A 21,904-nucleotide genomic window follows, 5' to 3' on the forward strand; every position below is an offset into this window, starting at 1 on the left:
TATATATACACACACACACACCAAACTACCAAACTCAAGCATAACACGACTTGTATGCTGTCCTCATACAAGTCATAGTGGTTGATCCACTAGGAGAAAATGTTATTTATAAGACTGAGTTTATTGCAGCTCCTCAGACTGACAAAGTCTTTTGGATAAAGACGACACGTCTCAAGAAGAAGAATCAGACAAGAGAACCCGACATGTATTTGTTAAATGACAAGATAATTGCACATCCATTACTAGTGTCTTTCTCTAGATTATTTCTCCTTCTTTCTGTCTTTTCCAGGGTCTATTTTTCCATCCTGTAAGCCGTCTGAAACCATCTTTAAGATAACCTTCTGGCTGGGTTACCTCAACAGCTGCATTAACCCCATCATCTACCCGTGCTTCAGCCAGGAGTTCAAAAAAGCCTTCTGCAACATGCTGCGTGGACACTGCCTGAGAACAGGGATTCCTGCTGCTAAGCAAGGCCCCGTCAGCGCTCATTCCTCCAGTCCGGGCTTGACCTCTAATACACCGGTCTCCTCAGTCCAAAACCCGCTGGCTGCTTCTTCGTGGGCTTGCTGCAGGATGTTGTCGACTTCGTCGTCATCTGTTGATAAAAACCGGGCTCAGAGTGAACAAACCCAGAGGAAGAGTCTGCTGAAGGCCTGGTGTCTTTCAGTGAGGCGAACTTCTGCACTGCAGACCCCCTCCACAAACGGGTCAGCTAAGGTGTTGCGCCTCTCTCTTGGCATTTCGGGCGAGGCCGTTTAATTGGCTTCTCGAGAATTCTTGGCATTCTTTCTTATTTTCAGCCTTCTCGGTGGGACAGTTATGTACAACTCCTGCGTGAGCAAATTCCCGAAATGCAACAACTCGAGGGAAACGACTTGCTTGTATAAACTGCTCAGCCAGAAACTTTGGGACGCCAAAGCCTGAAGCTCCTTTTGCGAGTAGGAACGCTCAGAGAGAAAGCACATCGTCAGACCTTGACAAGGAATAAAGATGAAGCAATCCATTCCAGATGAAACCGAGAACCCTGGAGACGTTATTTCATTCAACAGTGGTGGCATTTCTGCAGTTTGCACCAAAGCTCTTCAGGGCAGGATATTAAAACACTGTGGAGATTATTAGTATTCGCTGATAGTTCCGAGCATGGTATGGGAGTGTGGGTGACCTCTGTTCTGTCAAGAAAAGAAAAAAAAAACACAAAAGTTTGAAAGTGAGAGAAAACGTCAAAAAGGTATATTTTTATGGAAGCACCGAGGCTTAAGCTCCGCTGCTTGGTTTAAAGACATTATCAAAGCTGCGATGAATCAGCTGTTTTGTGTTTTGCATCATTTGTGATGTCAAATAAATGCAGTCCTGATGATGTAACCACCGCTTCCCTGCCTGCGAGGGCCTTCACAGCTGGCTTCTTCCCCGTGCAAACACGCTGCTGATTTTTGATTATTAAAAACCATAAATCAGCAAGAAACAACGTTGCTGACGCTCATGTTGAAGCAGGAGCATTGCTGATGCGTGAACTATGTTTAAACACTAGCTGTTTGATGCGATTCCTCATCTGTAAATCTAAGTCATTCATCAATCAGGTCTTATTTCCGGGACATTCAGGATCCCTGAGTCAACCGCAAGCAGTGGCTTTATCAGATTTCAGGAACAGTCTGCTCTACGAGCAAGCAACAGAAACTGGAAAGGCAGGAACAAGTCATACATTTTGTCTTGTAAAAACATCTAATCTATCCCTGGTCAGGTTCATCTTTTTTATTTTGAGTTCCCTCTATACATTAATTTTCTCTTCAAGGAGTCAGTGCTAACAAGATTGTTGGTCTTGGTTTGAAACCAAGATCATCGTCTATTCAAAACAAGAACTAAATTTAAAGGATTTTTTTTATTGTTGCATTAGTGATCCACCTCCTCCCTCTCATTCACACACATGTCCTCCGTCTTACTACGGCTGACTTTCATTCCTCTTCTTTCACGTGCATACCTCCACCTCTCCAAGTTCTCTTCCACCTGTTCTCTGTCCTCATCACAGATCACAATGTCACCTGCAAACATCATAGTCTACGGGGATTCCTGCCTGACCTCATCTGCTAGTTGTCCGTAACCAGAGCAAACAAGAAGGGGCTCAGAGCAGATCCTTGATGCACTCCCACCTCCACCTTGAAGCTATCCATCACTCCTACAACACATCTCACCACTGTCCTGCTGTCCTCATACATGTCCTGTACCAGTCAAATATTAATAAAATAAAACAAACACTTCACAACTTGAATGAATTTGAGAAAAACAAAGCCAAGAAAGAATATGGTGCAGTTTTTCTGTGACGTCTGATATGAACCGAATGGCTTCCTTCATTTATTACATTTTTAGGGTTGAGGAGGATGAGGAAGGGCCCAGGATGAAGTTTGGCAGATGCGAATGGGTACAGCTCATGAAGATGATGATGATGATAAAGAGGAAGGAGCATGAGGAATAAACTGAACAAAATGGGGAAGAATAAGGATGAGAAGAGGGGAGGTGGATGAGGAGCATGAGTCGGTCTACAATAAGGCCAAACGCATCGAGGGGAGGGTAAGGGTGAGAGAGGGAGACAAGTTGTGAACTGGGTATGAAAAGAACAAAAATTAAGGCAACTTTGTACCAACTGAAGGTACGTGTCAAGATCTGGGTCCAGTTCTGACATTTTTCCTACAATCCTAAAAGATGCTCTGAATTGTCATGGCTGCGGCTTCTGTTCCAAAGACAAATGCTCAGGATTTAAGACAAAGTCAGCCAGAGAGCGAAGGTGGCAAACATCAAAACACAACCATCTCTGCGTCTGCACAACAGTGTTGACCTCCAGTGGAAGTTCAGCGTTAAAAGCCATCGAGTGACATGAGTTCTGATATTATTTATGGAAATAAATGCACCGGCTTCCTATTAAGCATGCGGCTCTCATTTTTGAAGCAGCAGCAGATTCAAAGAGCGTTACCGTCTCTATCATTATGAGGCAAACACTGCCCCGGCCACCATTAAAGACACGGTTGAACCTAAAAAGTTGGCTTAGTGAAGTCATTCATTATAGAGCGATGATGGTTAATAATGTTGAGGCAGCAAAGTAAAATGAATGACGGGAGTTGTGGTTGCGTCAGGAAGTCAGATGCTTCGTTGTTCTCAATGAGCACAGAAGAGTTTGTGTCAAACTGGAGGATTTTATAGACTTTTGAAAGTCTTCTCCCAGAATGTCACAATTATTTCAGGTATACATGTGCTGCCATAAAATTAGAATATTGTGAAAAAAGTTGATTTATTTCATTAATTCCATTCAAAAAGTGAAACTTGTATATTATATTCATTCATTACACACAAACTGATATATTTCAAATGTTCATTTCTTTTAATCCTGATGATTATAAATGACACCTAATGAAAACCCCAAATTCAGTATCTCGGAAAATTAGAACATTACTTAAGACCAATAAAAAAAAGGATTTTTATAAATGTTGGCCAACTGAAAAGTATGAACATGTACAGCATTCAGTACTTAGTTGGGGCTCCTTTTGCCTGGATTACTGCAGTAAAGTAGCGTGGCATGTAGTCGATCAGTCTGCGGCTCTGCTCAGGTGTTCTGAGAGACCAGGTTGCTCTGATAGTGGCCTTCAGCTCTTTTGAATTGTTGGCTCTGGTGCATCACATCTTCTTCACAATACCACATAGATTTTCTATGAGGTTAAGGTCAGGAGAGTTTGCTGGCCAATTAAGAACAAGGATACCATGGTCCTTAAACCAGGTACTGGTAGCTTTGGCACTGTGTGCAGGTGCCGAGTCCTGTTGGAAAATGAAATCTGCATCTCCATAAAGTTGGTCAGCAGCAGGAAGTCTCTAAAACTTCCTTGTAGATGGCTGCGTTGACCTTGGACCTCTGAAAACAAAGTGGACCAACACCAGCAGATGACATGGCACACCAAAACATCATTAAACATGGAAACTTGACACTGGACCTCAAGCAAGATGGATTCTGTCTCTTTTCTCTTCCTCCAGACTCTGGGACCTTGATTTCCAAAGGAAATGCAAAATTTACTTTCATCAGAGAATATAACGTTGGACCACTCAGAAGCAGTCCCAGGCGAGACGCTTCTGACACTGTCACTTGTTCAAGAGTGGCTTGACACAAGGAATGCAACAGCTGAAACCCATGTCTTGCATATGTCTGTGCGTGGTGGTTCTTGAAGCACTGAATCCAGCAGCAGTCCTCTCTTTGTGAATCTCCCCCACATTTTGGAATGGGTTTTGTTTCATCATCCTCTCCATGGTGCAGTTATCTCTATTGCTTGTATATTTTTTTCAGTCACATCTTTTCCTTCCCTTCACCTCTCTATTAATGTGCTTGGACACAGAGCTCTGTGAACAGCCAGCCTCTTTGGCGATTACCTTTTGTGTATTTTCCTCCTTGTGCAAAGTGTCTTTTGGACAACTGTCAGGTCAGCAGTCTTCCCCATGATTGTGTAGCTACAGAACTAGACTGAGAGATCATTTAAAGATCTTTGCAGGTGTTTTGAGTTAATTATCTGATCAGAGTGTGGCACCAGGTGTCTTCAATATTGAACCTTTTCACAATATTGTAATTTTCTGAGATACTGAATTTGGGATTTTCATTAGTTGTCAGTCATAACCATCAACATTAAAAGAAATAAACATTTGAACTATATCAGTCTGTGTGTAATGAATGACTATAATATACAAGTTTCACTTTTTGAATGGAATTACTGAAATAAAAATAAACTTTTTCATGATTTTCTAATTTTATGACCAGCACCTGTAAATGAGATGTTAATATATTTCTTAAAATCATCCCTAATGGTGTGTAAGAGCTGCTGTCTTTATTTAAATGTGATTTTTTTTTTTTTTTACTCACCTCAAAGTTTTCAAAGTTCTCTTTAGAATTGAAGTGTTTTGGGTCTCAATAACTTCAGGGTGATATTTTATAAAGCACGGAGGTGTCAGACTCTGCCCGCCTTGATTTTCTATAGAGCACATTTTAATATTAGGTTGCATGTTCCACACCGCAGCTGCAAACACAGTTTAATTTGTCATGTAATATCCTTCCTGCTGGTGCAACCTGCACCTTCTGAATTTATCAGAAAAATTAAATCTGATGGAGCATTGAGTCGTTATCACAATCAAACATGGACGTTAAGCAGGCGCGTGTTAATGGCTCTGCAGAGAGCAGTTTAATTTCACCAGACACAATGTGACTCCAAATGTTTCTTAATGTTTGCTGGACTGTTTTAAAGTTTTGATTTACAGAAGCTGGTCTCACCACTGTCTTGTAAACTTTTCCTTTGACCTTTGCTGACACTTTAGTCACAAATCACTCCTGAAACTTTTCTCCATCACTCCATCCTGCCTCGACTCTCTTCTTCACCTCTTTACCCCATTCTCCATTTTCCTGGACAGTGGACCCCAAGTTTTTGCAGTCCTGCACTTTTGTGACCTCTGTTCCTTGTATCCTCACTGTTCCACCTCCTGCCTCTCATTCACACGTGTACTCTGTCTCACTACGGCTGACTTTCATTCCTCTTCTTTCAAGTGCATACCTCCACCTCTCCAAGTTCTCTTCCACCTGTTCTCTGTCCTCATCACAGATCACAATGTCATCTGCAAACATCATAGTCCATGGGAATTCCTCTGACCTCAACTGTTAGTCGGTCCATCACCAGAGCAAACAAGAAGGGGCTCAGAGCAGATCCTTGATGCACTCCCACCTCCACCTTGAAGCCATTTGTCACTCCTACAGCACATCACACCACTGTCCTGCTGTCCTCATACATGTCCTGCTGTCCTCATACATGTCCTGTACCAGTCCAACATTCTTTTCTGCCACTCCAGATTTCCTCACACGTTTGTTGAACATTTTATGAAAAACTAAAAGTAACTCGAAGTTTACAGAAAAAAATTGTTGCAAAATAAAATCAATTAAATTAAATAAAACAAGCAAACAGTGTAAAAAAAACTTAGTCAGCTTTGACCTAATGCTAACTTGAGTCAAAAAACAACTTCAAACTACTAAAACTGACATATCCAACGAAATGTATAAACAAATTAACATTAATGTCAAACATTCAAACTAAAACTGATTTTGTTAAAACCATATCGAAGCCTTAAAATCTGCTTGTCAACCCCATTTTCTTTTAACTTTTTAAAAATCTTGAGTGACTTGAAAGAATGTAAGTTTTGTTTTAGAACAAAAAAATTGTCCACAGTCGCCTTTTTTAAACGAAGGACGACAGAATTACACAAAAAGTTATGTGCAGTAATTTGTACTTAACTAAATGTTTTACAGCTTTCCCTCCAATTTTTGCACCATTTAATGAAGCTCATTAAAACATTCAAGCAAACCAACAGCATTGTGTTGTCATTGTTTACTGCAGGAACTTTAATCCTGCCTGTATATTCCCTGAAACTGCAGAACCCTTTTAGTTCTGCTGGCAGAACATCAAAGCGTTCTGTGGAGACACCGAAGTGCCACAGCTGTTTTCCCCCAAAGTAAAAGTGGTGTTTGGAGCAGTGGAGGGGTGAAGGGTGACTGCATGCTTCTGGCCATCACCTGTCAGGCTGTTGGTCCTCGTTAGCAGGTTCCTCTGGGTTCCGCCTCCATCCTGGTTCTGTTCTCCCAACTTTTCATTTTGCAGCAGCTGGCTGTAAAAAAAAAAAATCATCACTGTTAACTAAAGCTAATGTTTTCCTGAAGATCAGCTAAAAAGCTTTAGCATATATTTGTCAAGATAAAACTTTCTTTGGCACCTGCATCCTCTCGCTTGCTGTTCTGCTTTATGGTCCACTCCTCGTGGCGGCCTGTTTTTCACACGCTTCCTGTTAAAGTTTGGTTTTCCCATCGTCTATCTGTAAAGCATAAAACATGACACATGATGAACAGAACAGGATTTACTTTTCCAACTAAATCCTTTCAAACGACAGTTAAAGACGTCTCATGTGCGTCTTATGAAAAGGAGCCAAGTGTTTATTTGAATTATGAAGTTTTGCTTTTAAAAAGTGGCTTTACCAATGATTAAAAACAGCATCTTGTTTTCACAGACTAAACAGAACTAAGTCAGTAACGAATGACAACATGAGGATCAGACAAAACCAGGACTAGAAACACACAGAGGCTAATGATGCATATAAGGAACAGGTGTGGTGATTACAAACCTGCACCAGGTGAGAATAGCAGCTGGAAGGCAACGGACAAAAATAAAATGAAACTGGAGAAAGTGCATTTCCTTCAAAAATGCAGTGTGAATGCTTATTGCAAAAGAACTTCTTGAAAAAACAGCTAAAATTAGCTAAAATAAAACATGCTGAAATGTAGTTGACACATCAGAACAAACTTAAATTAGCATAGGAAGGAAAAAGAGCATGTTTGCTGACTTAGGTTTAAATAAGCAGAAATTAGTACATACAATAAGTGAGGAAATTAGCTAAAAAAATGCTGAAATTAGCAAAAAGAATTGCTGAAATATATATGAAAAGGCAGAAAGAAGCTTAATCCATGAAGAAAGAGCTGAAATGTGGAATTGGCTGAAAAAGCTAAAATTAGCATAAAAACAGCTAAATAGTAGCTGAAATAGCAGAAAAAAGCTAAAACTAGCAGAAAAAATCCAAAAGGAGCATAACAAGCTAAAATTAAAAGAAACAAGTTAATTAGGCTGAAAGTAGCTCAATTTACAACGAAAAACTTGAATTAATCTGAAAACAGCTGAAATTAGCTAAAAAAAAGCTAAAAAGAAAGCTGAAAAGGTAGAGCAAGCTTAGATGAACTGAAGAAAACAGAAAGAACGCTTTTGCCCAAATAGGCTGAAAGACTCAGAAATGGACACAAAAAAAATTATCTAAAGAAAATCTGAAATTAGCATAAACCTAGCTGAAAGGTAGCTAAAAAAAAGCAGAAAGATACTGAAATTACCAGAAGGAAGTGATGAGAGCACTTTTTAAAAAAATTGGGCTGAAAAAAGTTGAAATGAGTGCACAAAATGTGGAATTAGCCGAAAAAGCTCAAATTAGCATAAAAACAGCTAAATAGTAGCTGAAATAGCTGAAAGGAGCAGAATGAAGTTAGAAAAACAAAAATGTTGTAGTTAGCAGAAAGAATCTGAAAGGAGCACAAAACAGCTGAACAAACAGCTGAAAAAAGTTTAAATTTGCAGAAGGAAGCTGAAAGAAGCTGAAACAGAACAAAAAGAGAAAGGAGCAGCAAAAGGTTATAAACAGATCTAAAGATGTGAAGGATGGAAAATGAGCTCAATTCATTTTCTATGAGAAAAAAAATGGCAGAAAAGGCTAAATATTTCAAAAAGCTAAAGTTGCACCAATACCAAAAGTCACAGCAGGATTGTTCTCAAAGAGCCGAACATTTTAATCCCTAAATTGCTGGAATAGCTTAAAAACTGCAGGACGAGAATCGCACTGAAAATGTACAGAACAGAGATAGAAGTTGGAATAATAATAAATATAAACAGGACAACAATAGTGTGGACGCTTAATAAGCATCATACAATAAAACAAAACAGAAGGAACATGACACCTACATGTTGGACACAAACTGAAGATTAATGTTTTAAGGCTAGTTTTATCTGCTGATAGTTTTTGTCATTTAAAAAGGAACATTTAAACATTTATTACTAAAATTATTAATTACAATTTTTAAAAAGGCATTTATTGAAGAACTGCTTATCGCCTGTTGCTGCTGTACGACAACGTTATATAACCGAATCGGTTAGCGCTCAGCATATGTGTTGGGGTTGACTCTCAGCTACTACCACACCAAATCTCAGATTATAATCTGTAAAACTGACAGATTTATAGGTGGATTAGCTGTGGCGACCATTTTGAATTGGCTTGACTCCAATAATTGTAGATGTCCATCCAATTATTATTTTCTGAGAGGTGTATTTAAATCCAGCCTGGGATATTTTACTAACAGACAGATAAACTATTGCACAGCACAGAGAGGTAACAACAGCATGCCCATCTTCCATGACAGCTGGTGATAAATATGTTTGGTGTTAGCGTTGTCAGGACTCTGTGAAACTGCGCTGAATTAGACTTCAGAGGGAAAACAATAATAATTTGATTAATTACTTTCAACATGGCTTCCGTTTTTTTACAGCTTGAGTGGCATCCAGTTAATACAGCCTTGTACTCTGTTATACAGCACAGTGGTGACCAAGTGGAAAATCAAAGTGTCCATCTAGAATAGTCTCCTTACAGAAACTAATAAAATGCAGCTGATTTGTTTTAAATTTGCATTCTTTGTTGGAAACTTGAGTTTACTGTAAATTACACTGAGCAGTAACTCCTTCCAGTCCAGTTAAACCGATCACAAGTCGTTCTACAAAAACAAGAGTTCAGGTAGGACAGTGTGAGAAATGTCCCAAATGAGAGACGAAGAATGGATTAGTACTGTGCAAGTTTTAAACCACCACCAGTGTCCACAAGGAGGAGCCCAGACCAGTTGTTCTGTATGTTGTGGGAGTTTCAGAGAAACCAAGACGTTTATTTTCTAAACACGACGTCCCAGTGGCTTTTAAACCCCAAATTACATTACAGCAAAGACTGGTCCATCCCAAAGATCCAGTGCCCCGGCACAAACAGAGTAATGCTGTGTATGTTGTTCAGTGTCAGGAGTACGGTGGCCCTAAGGTGTAAATGAACAACGTTTGAAAAAAAAAGAATTACATTAGAAAAAAACAGAATTACATCAAGCCGAAGCTGAAGTGGCAGAAGCAGATGTAGCCCAAGTGGAAGTGGCCAAAGCAGAAGTAGCCGAAGCCAAAGTGGCCAAAGCGGAAGTGGCCAGAATCACATTTGAAAAAACGAAATTAATGAAATTCAGTTTATAATTATTTCTTCAAATGTGATTCCGGCCACTTCTGCTTTGGCCACTTCTGCTTTGGCTTAATGTAATTCCATTTTTTCAAATGTAATTCCATTTTTTCAAATGTGATTCCGGCCACTTCCACTTTGGCCACTTCCTCTTCGGCTACTTCTGCTTTGGCCACTTCCGCTTTGGCTTAATGTAATGCCGTTTTTTCAAATGTGGTTTCGGCCACTTCCGCTTTGGTTACTTCCACTTTGGCTACTTCCGCTTTGGCTTAATGTAATTCCGTTTTTTCAAATGTTGTTGTGTTTTTGTTGTTTTTATTGTGATTTTTCCAGTTTAATTTCATTTTTTGAAACGTCATTCCGTTTTTTCAAATATTGTTCATTTACACCTCAGGGCCACCGTACAGGAGGGTGATCAGTCTTACATGGGGGAACTAAACCGCCACTGGCCAAAAGGATGGACCAGCACAGAAGAGCAACATCATCAGGCCAGGACTCTGAGGTCTCCAGCGGTCACTCGTTCAGGGATGAAGATGTTCACATCCCCGATAGAGAGAAATTATGGTTTGAGAGAGGAGTGAAGGAGGCCATCTTTGTGGAGATCATTAAAAGGGGCGGAGCCTCCGTGTTCAACTGTCCGCCTCTTACAATGCTGTTATTGCTAGCATCACTCAGCCCTCTGTGAGTAGCAAGCGGCCATCAGGGCACTAACGATCAGTCGTTAGGCTGATGGTCCTCCTTTATCGTGTGAACAGCTAGTTTGGGCTGTCTATGAGAAGGTGCTGAGTTTGTTGCAGCTCCTCAGACTGACGACATCTTATGGATAAAAGACGAAACGTTTCAACAAGAAGAATCCGTCCAGAGGACCTGACTTAACTTTTTTTATTTTTCTACCTGGATTATTGAGGACACCACCAGTGTTCGAGACAGACTTCCATAAAGATCAGCGGTTCTTCTGACTTCCTGAAGGTCTTTGGACTTCTGCTGCCGTCCCACTCCATGTCGATGACACCACATTCTGTTAGTGGATTTAAAAAATGCTGCAGGTAATCAAATGACAGCTCTATGGGAATTATGTTGGAGCTAAAATGTGTCCGGCAGACTTCTCTTTGCTGATGAGATGGGAACACAGCGCGTCTGTGACAGGCTGCTGGTCACAACGAGCCTGAAGATCCAATTTAAAATAGATTTTAAATTTGTGAAGCTTTCTGTTCTGTGTAGAAAGGTGACATGGGGTCATCACTAGGAGTCCAGTTCCTCAGAACAAGTTCAGCTACTCGTCTTAAAAAATGAGCAAAGAGCAACTAAAGTGCAAAAGAAAACTTTCAAAAAGTTTGGAAAACTATTGATCAGGACCACTTTAACAGATTATATTATAGAATGGCTGACTGCTCAGAAAAACAAAGACTTTGACGCAGCGCTGTAACTTAACACCTCCCTCAACAGATTCTGCAAGCTTCAGATTCAGCCTTTAACAGTGAAAAGTGTTTGTTCAAGTTCACAGCATGTGTTTTCTCTGCCAAGCAGCTGCAGCATGAAGGATTTACAGCTGGCAGGAAGCTGAACAGCATGGGAACATTGCCACCTAGTGTCAAACATTTACAGCTTCATTCACAGCCATTCTCACATTCCAAGTCTGCTGAGACAGACAGGGATTAAATTAGATTAAGTGCTTTGCTCCTTCAAGGATGAACAAAGTGTGTGTACAGTACGATAATCGGTCCACGCTGGATTTATTACAGGGTCTTTGTCTTGTTGCAGGACAGCTGGACATGCAGGACGACTCAAACTACCAACATTCTAGTACTAACTGAGACAGCGACAATACTTATGGGAATAAAAGCCACATGGAAGTTCAAATTCCACTGTAGGGGGTGGCAGATAGAACAAAGCAAAATAAATCAGAAGAGACCCAAAATGATGTCAAAATGTAAAAATCAACACTATCTGGCAACCAGAGATCGCAAAAAAAAAAAAAAAAAAATTAAAAGACAGATAAAGATTCAATAAAACAGATTTGAAAGTTGGACTCGATGGTATAAAACAGAAAATAAACATTAACAGGGAAACAAAAACATGAAGAAAAAATGTTTTTTCATTCTGCTAAAATGCAGCAAATGCTGAATGACTTCTAAAATTAGCTTTGAAAGCTGAAACTGCCGAGAGAAGCAAAGCAACTAGCTAAAGGTCAAATGCTGCAACACACTAGTAGATGCTGGTGCTTTAAAGTTTGTGAACCGTTTGTAATTTTCTATATTTCTACATAAATATGATCTAAAACATCAGATTTTCACACAAGTCCTCAAAGTATATAGAGAACCCAGTTAAACAAATGAGACACAAATATTACACTCAATTTAATTATTGAGGAAAAACATACAAAACATCTGTAAAGAGTTTGGACTCCACCAATCCACAGTCAGACAGATTGTGGACAAATGGAGGAAATTCAAGACCATTGCTACCCTCCCCAGGAGTGGTGGACCGACAAAGATCACACCAAGAGCAAGGCGGTCAGAGGTCAAAAGGTCACAACGGACCCCAGGGTAACTTCTAAGCAACTGAAGTCCCACTTAGCTGTGCCCACTACTGAACATTAGATTATTCACTTTTCCTGAACACTTTGGGCATTAAAATTACAACTACACACACACACACACACAACAATCAAGAATCCCCTAAGCAGTATTTAATATAATAAATAGTTTCTAATTCCAATAAATTGATTTATGGCTGAACAAATTAATAAACATACCTGAACTTGAACAATTTTTTTTTCCTTTTGATCTGAACGTGTTGCAGGAAACACAATTTTCTTACAAGCTTTACGTTATTGTAACACTGAGTAATGTCCTGTTGGCAGACACACAGCTGGATATCTCATCAACTTGGAAGACTTGATGATGTGTCTATCTCTGCTGTCAATTGTGGATGTTAAGGACGCATATGTAATTGGATTTTATGACAACTGGTTTCCTGTTTTTTGGATCCAGCTGGTTCCTGGTCTATCAACAAACAAGAAAGTTGTCAGCAGCAAATTTGGCCCTGATCAGGCTGCCTGCCTTATATGATGGCTTGGTTCGTGCCTCGAGCGCCCAGACTCAGTTGCTTTTGGCAGGATGCATCAGATCTCCAGGAATACTCTCAGGCACAGTCCATTGGTGTGGTCATTTAATTTGGACATTTTGGAACCGAGTGGACCGACACAGACTCAAGGCAGATGTCATTAAAGTTCTGCCTGTTCCCAAAACAACTGTGTTTATCTGAATTCATCTCCCTGACTGGCCTTGACAGACCATCTTATCTTAAATCACCTGGAAGTTTTGTAAACCTTTGATGCTCTTCTCCTCCCTCCCCTTCCACCGAGGAAGTCTACGGACCAATCAGAGGGGCCCAGACTCTTTGGAGTGTACGGATCTCTGCAGAGGGAACTATAGCCCCTTATCCACAGGGCCTTTTGGGGCTCCTATGCAACTAGTTCGGGCCGATTGCATGGCTTATCCACAGTGCCTTCAGTGGTGGAACCCACCCCATTTTTGGGACCTACTTCTCTGAGGTCCCAGGTCTGGTTCTTGTTGGGTCTAGATGTGACATCAGCGCACTGTAGGTCACTGATTGGTCAGGGGGTGTATTCTTTGGTGGAGGGCGGAAATCAAGGAGGTCGTCCATTTTGGTTGTGTGTTGTTTTCCGGCTCTTCTTCTTCTAATACATGTTAGGAACTTTTTTGGTCTCCAAATCCTATGTTGTCATTTTCACCACTTTTCATTGTCTGCCCAAACAGGTCTCACTTGTAAATGAGTCTTCGAGGCTCAGTGTGACTTATCTGTTTAAATAAAGATTGAATGAAAAATGGTTTCTGAAAGCTTGAGCTTGTCTTTTACAGCCAATATAGGCTTATAGCAGTAACCCCAACCCACCGTTTTAAAAAGCTGCAAAACAGTGGCTTGGCATTAATCCTCCCACACAGACATCAACAGGTAAGCCAATTCAGCACTTTTCAAATGCAGGCCATTTAGGTGTCTCACCCCTCCGTATAAAGGACGCAGGTCAGAGGGTTCAAAACCCGGAACCGTTCTGCCTGAATCAACAGTTGGTAGGTATGCTGCTCATCTGTGACCCAAACACCAGGTCAAACATTTGGACCCAATATTTGGACCAAACAGCTTCAACTCAGCTATTGAGTGAACAAAGTAATCCATCAGTTGTGTGTAATTGAACCAGAGGTTCTCAACACTGGTCCTTGAGGAACACCACCCTGCATTATTTTAGTCGTTTCCCTGCTTTGACACACCTGATTTGAATGAATGGTGATTAACAGGCTTTGGCAAAACTTCAGGAAGTAATAAAATCCCTGAGTCAAGTGTGTTGGAGCAGAGAAACGACTAAAAATATAGGATGGCGTTCCTCAAGGACTAGAGTTGGAACCACTGAAAACTGCTGCTGTTCATTATAAATCATCATACAGGTGTTAAAAAAAAAAAACAAGAACAAACAATCTAATGTCAATTTTTTTCAAATCATTTATTCTATCACTTGAAGTTCCTGTTGGTTGGTATTTTTTTTACATCACCATTTATGAAATATTACACATTATTTTTCATAGCAAGCAAGCATCCCAGAAACCCCACAGCCACCGAGACAAACACCATCACACAGTTTCACTTTCACAAAAGGGAAAAAGCTCACAGAGGGGCTGGGGAGTGGGTGTGTGTGTCGGGTGGGGGGGCTCAGGAAAGAGATCAACAGCATCAACCTCAGAACAGAAGGACGAGCCTGTCAGTCTGCAGCATGTTGTGTACATACATGTCACTCTTACATTGTTAGCATAATATGGCGTAGAAAAAGCATTCAAGCTGACAGAGCATCAAGGGAGGAGGGATGTGTGTGTAGACTGGGGAGGCATGGGACTCAGAGCTACTTCAGAAGTATTTTGTGTTTATAACATCTGGAGTGTTTTCTGCTCTAATCTGTTATTTTAGCTGCAACAGAGTCAGGATCCCTCAGGAGCCGCTGCAGGATTGTGTGGCCGTGCTGGAACAGAATAATTAAAAAAAATATGGCTGTGCAGGCGGATTTTAGTCATAGCGCAGAGTCGACACAGGTTGCTAATGGCAACCTGCAACTTAACGAGCATTGCCATGACAAACTGGAAGAAAAGAGCAAAAACGCTGTAGGAGCGGAGTGGTCCGTCGCTAAGGCAACAGCCAGAAACAACCAAAGAAGCAAAAAGGAAGAAAAGAGGCGAGAGCCGCTGCCAAACCGTGTTAGAGACGGTGGACTTCACCCTCATTCCCCGTCCCAGCAAACACAACACTGTGGTGATGTGGACTCAGTCATCCAGAAAAAAAATATATATATATTCAAAGGGTGACTGAACTGCTCATTTCATTTTCCTAAGAATGTTTTGCTTCTCACTCTAGACGCCTTTTCAACATAACCTGAAAATTGCAAAGAAGCTGACCTCCATGCAAATCACTCGCTCTACCCTCCCTCCCAAGGGTCATTACAGTCTTTGTTGGCCTTTCTGCAGGATACTTTTGTCGTAGGCATTAAGGTGCAGATTGGTGCAAAACTTATGCAACTTCTTCTCCACTTGATTTATAGACGCATGTTTGGCGATTAATAGGTTTATATATATACATGACTCTGAGAAGGCGCTATTTATAAGACTGAGCTGAATACAGCGCCTCAGACTGAGGAAGTCTTTCGGATGAAAGATGAAACATTTCTTTTTTTTTTTTTTTGCTTTGTTTTGTTTTTTGAATGTCCAGAGGACCAGATTTAACAGTTTTAGATTTTTCAATCTGGATTATTGAGCATGCATCAGGATGTTTATAGATGGTTCATTTTAGACTTGCAACTTTATTATTTTCTACTAACATGAGAATTTGATTTAGAACTAGATGATATGAGCTAGAAAGTTGAAACCTTGAGGAGGAGAGGAGGGAGAGTAATTTGCATGAGAATTCTACTTGCATAACTGAGTTTTAAGGCTAAACTTTTGTTTAAATTGTGAGAGGTGAAACAGATTTAAACAAAGCAATAAATGTCCAGCCGCCTTCATAAACACAGCCTTTAGCTTGGCTTTAAAACAAACTGACGCCAACTTCAATAATGAAAATAACCAGAATCGGTGACTGAAACACTCAACGGTAAAATTTCTTGAGAAATCTGCTCTTGCTTTTAAAATACATAAACGCATCATGTTTGTGCATAAATGTCAATTCATGAGCCAAATTTACAAAAAAAGTGAAAACTTCGGTCTCTCGAGATAAATTTTTAAACTTTCAGAATTTCAGCGCCGTTAAAAATGTAATAAACAGCTGGCTTGCAGGTTTTATCCAAATCTGGATGAGCTCCGAGTCTTGCAGGAGGAGGAGAGTTCATTTAAAACCCAGAAAACTTCCTGAACGGAAGCTGATTTGTGTCTCAAACAATAAAAGTTAAGTTTGATGGAACTTTTCAGAGCGTTATAAACGAGTCTGCTGCCCCATCCCTCTCCCATCAACACCGCACACTCGTGTCTACCATCAAGCAGAAATCATAGTGCTCAGCCTTCAGGCACCTATATAGTTACAGAATAACACTAAAAAGCAGTTCGACCACAAGGTAAAAACTCTAAAAACATAAAGTACATTTCAAGATATCGAGCTTTTTTTTTTCAGCTTTACTGAGGCTCTATCTCCTGATGAGGCCCCGTGAAAGCACAAAATCTGGCACCTTTGAATCGGTTTATCCTAGCTATTTTACATCTTTTTTTTTTATCTTACATCCTTCAGTTACCTCCGAAAGAATTAAATAAAAACAAAGAAATTCAGACTATTGATACAACTTCTGTGGGTTCAGGCACATAAAGAGTGGAAGGAATCAAGCGGTTACATCGTGTGGCTCCCAACAGTGGTTCTTGTGGAACGCCACCTTGCATGTTTTAGTTGTTCTTCTGCTCCAGCGCACCTGATTCTGTGATTTAATTATTTCCAAGGTCTGCAGAAGCCTTATAATCACAGATTTATTAAAATCAGGTGTTTCAAAACAGGAAAACAACTAAAACATGCAGAATGGTGTTCCTCAAGGACCAGAGTTGGGAACCATTGCAATTGGACGCTTCTGCAGCCGTCAGTCAAGAAAGCCGGACCTTTAGGGTTCAGGAATGCAAACTAAACGGAAAATGAGCAGCGGAGTAGTGAATGGCACCTTCCCTGCACTTGTAAAAGTGCTCTAAAAGAACAATAACAGATAATAAGGCAAGGAAAGGCTCAGTTTGACCGAGTAAAACTTTTTTTTTTTTTGCAAACATAAATCTCAAGCAAAAATTCTGCTACGTATTTATGACTTTAAACTGAAACACAAAGCTGCCAAAGCTCCCTCGATTTTGTAAAGTTCTCCAGCTGACGCAGAACTATTACACCTTAAGAGTTTAAAACGTAAATTTGACAGATTGTTATAAACATTTCAACTCTTAAGGCAGATCTTATGGGAACTTAATAAATACTGAGAAGAAAAGCAGCCAAAATGCAGTTTGTCAAAGCTTTTCTGACCTGACTGCAAAATTATAAGAATATTTTAATTATTAAACAAGTTCACGTTTGGCTTTTTTTTTCTTTTTTTTTTTTAAACAAAAGAATAAGAAAACATCAAATACTTGGTTTGTACCCATTCTGTTTCAGCCGTAAACAAAAAAATACAATTAACGTCTTTCATAAACTTCATTCTATTTCCCTAAAAAGATAGTTCAAGTCTTTGAAGTGGGATTTTGTGGAAAGGTTATGAACAGTTAGTGTCTTACCTGTTGTAGACATTTGTTGAACAACCTCCGTTTGGAGAAATGAAGTTTAATTCTCATCTGTTTTGGTCTTGTCCCCCCCAATCTAGGTTGTTATTCCGTTAATTTGATTGAAACTCCATTTCTCCAAGCTGAGCTTTCAAAATGGTATTAACAATCTACTTCAAAACATTTGGACTATCCCTTTAACTGCGTAAATAGTTTTAGACTTGCCTGAACCCTCAGTAAAAACAGCAAACGTCAAAAACAAATGGCAAAAGTACAAGAAAACGAACAACGAATTAAAAGTGCACAAAAAGCAGTGTTACGTTTCTCTTTTCCCCCATCATGAGGCAGATCTTATTGTTTGTTTTGTTTGTGTCTTGGTGTGTCCAGTAGGAGTCGGGATTTGAGGATGAGAGAATTTTGGAGAAAACTGCGAAGGAGGAAGAGTTTTCCACCAAAGCTGGCGCCTCGAAGGTTTCGATTCACCCCGGATGTTGTGGCGTTTCTTGTCAACCTGCTCAGCTGCTGAACGCCATCCTTTGATTTGTGCGTTTCCTCCTCAGCAGGTTGGGGGGAGGGGGCGGAGCTCTAACCCAGGCTGGTGATGTTGGCCCTGCCGCCCGGCGGAGCCACGATGCGCTGGGTGTTCCTGCGAGGAATGTTGTCGTCGATCTGAGCACCTGCGTAAGCCAAAGGACAGAAGAGCTCGCCTAAATGCATTCAAAGCTCAGTCTGGGGTCTTTAATCAAACCAGGAAGTGAAACTCAGGAAGTTAGCCGAACATGTGCGAATCAGGGGTTTAATTTCTGCAATAAAGAGTTACTAAAACAAATAAGCAGTTTTGGTGCCTGAATCATTGACCGCAAGAGAAAATACAAACGTCGACAATTAAAAAAGGGGTTAATTGAGCCAAAAAAAAACGTTAAAGTTAAGAATCTATGATAAACTCCATCGTTAGGGTAATGAAACTCCTTCAGTTGCGTTTACAAGAATTAAAGCTGCCCTTTGCACTGCCATGAAGACCCAAAACAACAACAACAACAAAAAAAAGCCCCACGGTTTTTCACATACATTGATAACTAATGTGTCTAAAAATTTAAAATGTGAAAGTAAATTTTGTGACCGGTGTCCAACTACCAGGTATGTTTATTTTTTTATGGAAATACTAAAAAAAGGGACTGAAAAAGTTAAATAGGTCGACAGTGTCTGTGTAAAAACGGTTTGGGATGGAGAAGTCAGACAATTTGGATCGACTGCTACGGATTTACGCTCAGATTTGTTGGGTGGAGAGCGATGTTTACATTAAGCGCAGACCCACAGTTCAGAATTGCATATCAACACACAGTATCTGGAAAACTGCACCCTTTGATGGAGTTCAGGAAAACCTTTTTAAGTTTCATTTCATAGTTTGGTTCAGTTGGTAGAGCTGCTGCTCCTCAGTGAGAAGGTCGTCGGTTCAAATTCCAGCCCAGGATCTTTCTGGGTGGAGTTTGCGTGTTCTCTCCGTGCATGTGTGGGTTTTCTCCAGGTACTCCCGTTTCCTCCCACAAGGCCTGTCACGATAACAAGGTTTGCTGGGTGATTAATCGTCTCAGCAATTATTGCAATGAACGATAATATTGTTTGAAATTTGACCAATTAGTAATTATTGTCAAATTTAAGAAGAAATGTTGGTTAATTTGTGTGTAGTACCTTTTTTGACCACTGGATGGCAGTATTAAACAGTTTGAACAGAAGGATGGATAGTGAGGGAGCGAGCAGCGTCTCCAAGAAAATGGGAGGGAGGCCCCTTGACGTGACATGGGCTGTCTCCATGTTTTTCGGTTCTCAAAACGGCGGATGCTCGGTGTGGTTTGAGCTCTTAGCTTTTAATTTAAAAAAATAAAATAATCCGTAAACAAGTTCTCAGCTTCTTTTTGCAGAGAAAAAAAAAAAACACTTTTGACACGAAGGTACGAGTTTAAACCGTGAATTTTGGAGCTTTGACAAGACGGAGGTTTTTTGCCCCCGAGGTCGGCCTGTTAGCTCGTAGCTTAGCTTCTCAGCTTAGCTGCTTTTAACGATCCAAAAAACACGATTTTGGACGGTTAAAAACAGATTTTAAAGAGAAAGGGAGGGGTCAGTGAAGAACCCCGGTGTTCAGTCTTTTGTCATCCAGTGTCTTCAGTAGAAAGAGAGAGAGAGACACGATGATAAAGCTGATAAATGAAAATGAGGATAATTGATTATTGCAACAGGCCTACCTCCCACAGACCAAACACATGCATGTTAGCCTGATTGGTAACTCGAAATTGTCCTTAGGTGTGAGAGAGAGAGAGAATGGTTGTCTCTATGTGTCCCTGTGATGGACTGGAGACCTGTTCAGGGTGTCCTCCACCTCTCGCACAGTGACTGCTGGACATGTGCACCAGTGACCCCAACGACTCAAAAAGGAAGCAGCAGGTAAAGATAATGGCTGGATGCACTCTGTACCTTTAAGTCCAGTGGTGGGAACATGCTACTTTAGCTAAGCTAGCTTCTTTTTATGGAAGATATCAATTTATTATAACCTTCATGACCAGTAAGTGTTGCTTTAAAAAAATAAAGTATATACTTAAAGGTCTGTGTAATGAAAGATTTTCTTTAAAACTAAAAATTACTTCTAAAAAGATAATTGCACATCGAATTAAACTCTAAAAGAAGTATCCTTTGCTTACTTCTAATTAACACGAGGCATAAAAAGTTTTAAAAAGTTACATCTAAATATGGTGCAATGGTGTTTACAGATTTTGGGGTTAATACAACATCAAAATAGTCCTTAGTAAGTTTAACCTCCTAGGACCTGGCATCCAGATATGCAGGAGTTCGGGTCTTAGGAGGATAAAGGATGTGATTATTGATTACAGACTGATGATGATGATGAGACTGACCGGACAGGCTGAAGCCAGACTGGTGCAGGTTGCGGACTGGCTGGTTGGGTTGTTTGGCAGGTGAGGTCTTGGCAGAGGAGGCAGGAGTCAGGGCTTTGGGCGTGACGGACACATCGCAGACCGGACCGTCGTACAGCCCCCGAGGCACACCCCTCAGCTCGGCCAGCTGCATTGTGGGAAATGGCACCAAATAGTCACAGCAGGAAAACAATTACAAATTATGGTACACTGTGAGACATATTCTAGGATATCACCACATCTCCGTACCCTGCTGCGAGCCTTTATCCTCTTGTAGACGTAGTCAGGGAAAGGTTTGCGAGCCACGAAACGTCCCGAGCCCTCCGTGGCATGGAGGGTCCCCTCCTCCAAGACGATCTTCCCCTGGCTGATGACCACAAGGGGCCCGCCACGCACCTCCAAGCCCTCAAAGATGTTGTACTCCACAGTCTGCAGACGAGGCGACGCAATGATGTCAGTACAAGTTCCTAAAACCATCTTTAGTCTGCTTTAGGATGTAGAGTTCCCGTCCAACACTTCAGCTTCTGTGATGTTTTATTACAGCCGTGTCTACATCCTAAGACCAGAATCAACATTCTTACAGTAGAACTACAACAAGTCTGAACAGAAATACCTTCAAAAGGAGACATACAGCGGTTCACACACTTTAGACAGGAACACCAGGATGATGCAAGACCATGCGGAGAACAACGTATCCCCGTGTCCTTTAAAGATTTATGAGGTCTGACTCGTGTTTCATCTTAAAAACAGCAGTGGAACATCGTTCTTCAACATGGACATCTATCAAGTCTAATAACCAGAATAAGTGGAATAAAATCTACTTGTAAAAGTTTCAGTGTCCTCTTCAGCGTAATGCTAATTACAACAAAAGCTAATAGTGGAAACGGGAGAGAGAGAACAGCTGATGGGTTGTCAGTTTTCAGCAAAATGATGACGATGACTGGTTTTTAGAGCAGTTTGGTTGTTTCCTGTGTGACCAGTTTGGAAACTTTAAAGCTGCTTTCTCTGAACTGGAGCTCAAGCTGAGGTCATGGCAGTCTGGCAAACGATAACACAATATGAGATCATGAGTATGCTAGGATATCCCATGACTCATGTGTAAACACACACACCATCAAAACGTTCAGCTCATTCAGAAGACAGGAGCTGAAAGTTGTTTTTAACTTAAACCTTTGCAAATGTTTGACTTTATTTGCAAATATTTTTTACCCATGTTGCTGAAATCTCTTCGGTTCATTCAGAAACTTTGTTCTCTTTGAAATCTGCTTCAACAAACTGGTTCTTTTTTTGTCTTCCTATTCTACTTTTGTTTATTTTAGCTACCATTCTGCAACTTGTCACTTTTGCTTTTTTTAA

At 40.5% G+C, this 21,904-nt stretch overlaps 3 protein-coding genes and 1 long non-coding RNA gene across 6 annotated transcripts in view; 1 reads left to right on the forward strand and 3 right to left on the reverse strand.

Moving 5' to 3' along the window:
* adra1ab (adrenoceptor alpha 1Ab) overlaps positions 1-759 on the forward strand; it is a 5,995-nt gene extending 5,236 nt beyond the window's left edge. The window contains exons 2-3 of one of the 2 annotated variants that reach the window (XM_037692679.1): positions 290-597; positions 652-759. In XM_037692679.1, coding sequence (XP_037548607.1) covers positions 290-597; positions 652-759 — 416 coding nt within the window. Of the gene's footprint in view, positions 1-289 lie in introns of both variants that reach the window. The other variant, XM_037692678.1, reaches the window with a different exon arrangement.
* The window catches only part of LOC119425146 (transmembrane protein 230), a 65,734-nt gene extending 59,104 nt beyond the window's left edge, over positions 1-6,630 (reverse strand). Inside the window, exon 1 of the mRNA XM_037692682.1 lies at positions 6,578-6,630. The gene's annotated coding sequence lies outside the window, so the exon portion shown is untranslated. The remainder of the gene's footprint in view (positions 1-6,577) is intronic.
* LOC119425147 lies at positions 6,626-7,058 on the reverse strand. Its single transcript, XR_005187547.1, has 3 exons — positions 7,034-7,058; positions 6,775-6,873; positions 6,626-6,669 (listed from the first exon to the last, which is right to left on the reverse strand). It is a non-coding gene; the product is annotated as an uncharacterized LOC119425147 (long non-coding RNA).
* Positions 7,059-15,630: 8,572 nt separating this feature from the next.
* The window catches only part of dpysl2b (dihydropyrimidinase like 2b), a 25,826-nt gene continuing 19,552 nt past the window's right edge, over positions 15,631-21,904 (reverse strand). For both annotated transcript variants that reach the window (XM_037692140.1, XM_037692141.1), the window contains exons 12-14: positions 20,798-20,977; positions 20,531-20,696; positions 15,631-18,301 (exon numbers count right to left, since the gene is read on the reverse strand). In XM_037692140.1, coding sequence (XP_037548068.1) covers positions 18,210-18,301; positions 20,531-20,696; positions 20,798-20,977 — 438 coding nt within the window. In that variant the 3' untranslated portion in view covers positions 15,631-18,209. The remainder of the gene's footprint in view (positions 18,302-20,530; positions 20,697-20,797; positions 20,978-21,904) is intronic.

The sequence above is a fragment of the Nematolebias whitei genome, chromosome 18 (assembly GCF_014905685.2).
Source record: "Nematolebias whitei isolate Nwh7 chromosome 18, NemWhi1, whole genome shotgun sequence".
Lineage (NCBI taxonomy): Eukaryota > Metazoa > Chordata > Actinopteri > Cyprinodontiformes > Rivulidae > Nematolebias > Nematolebias whitei.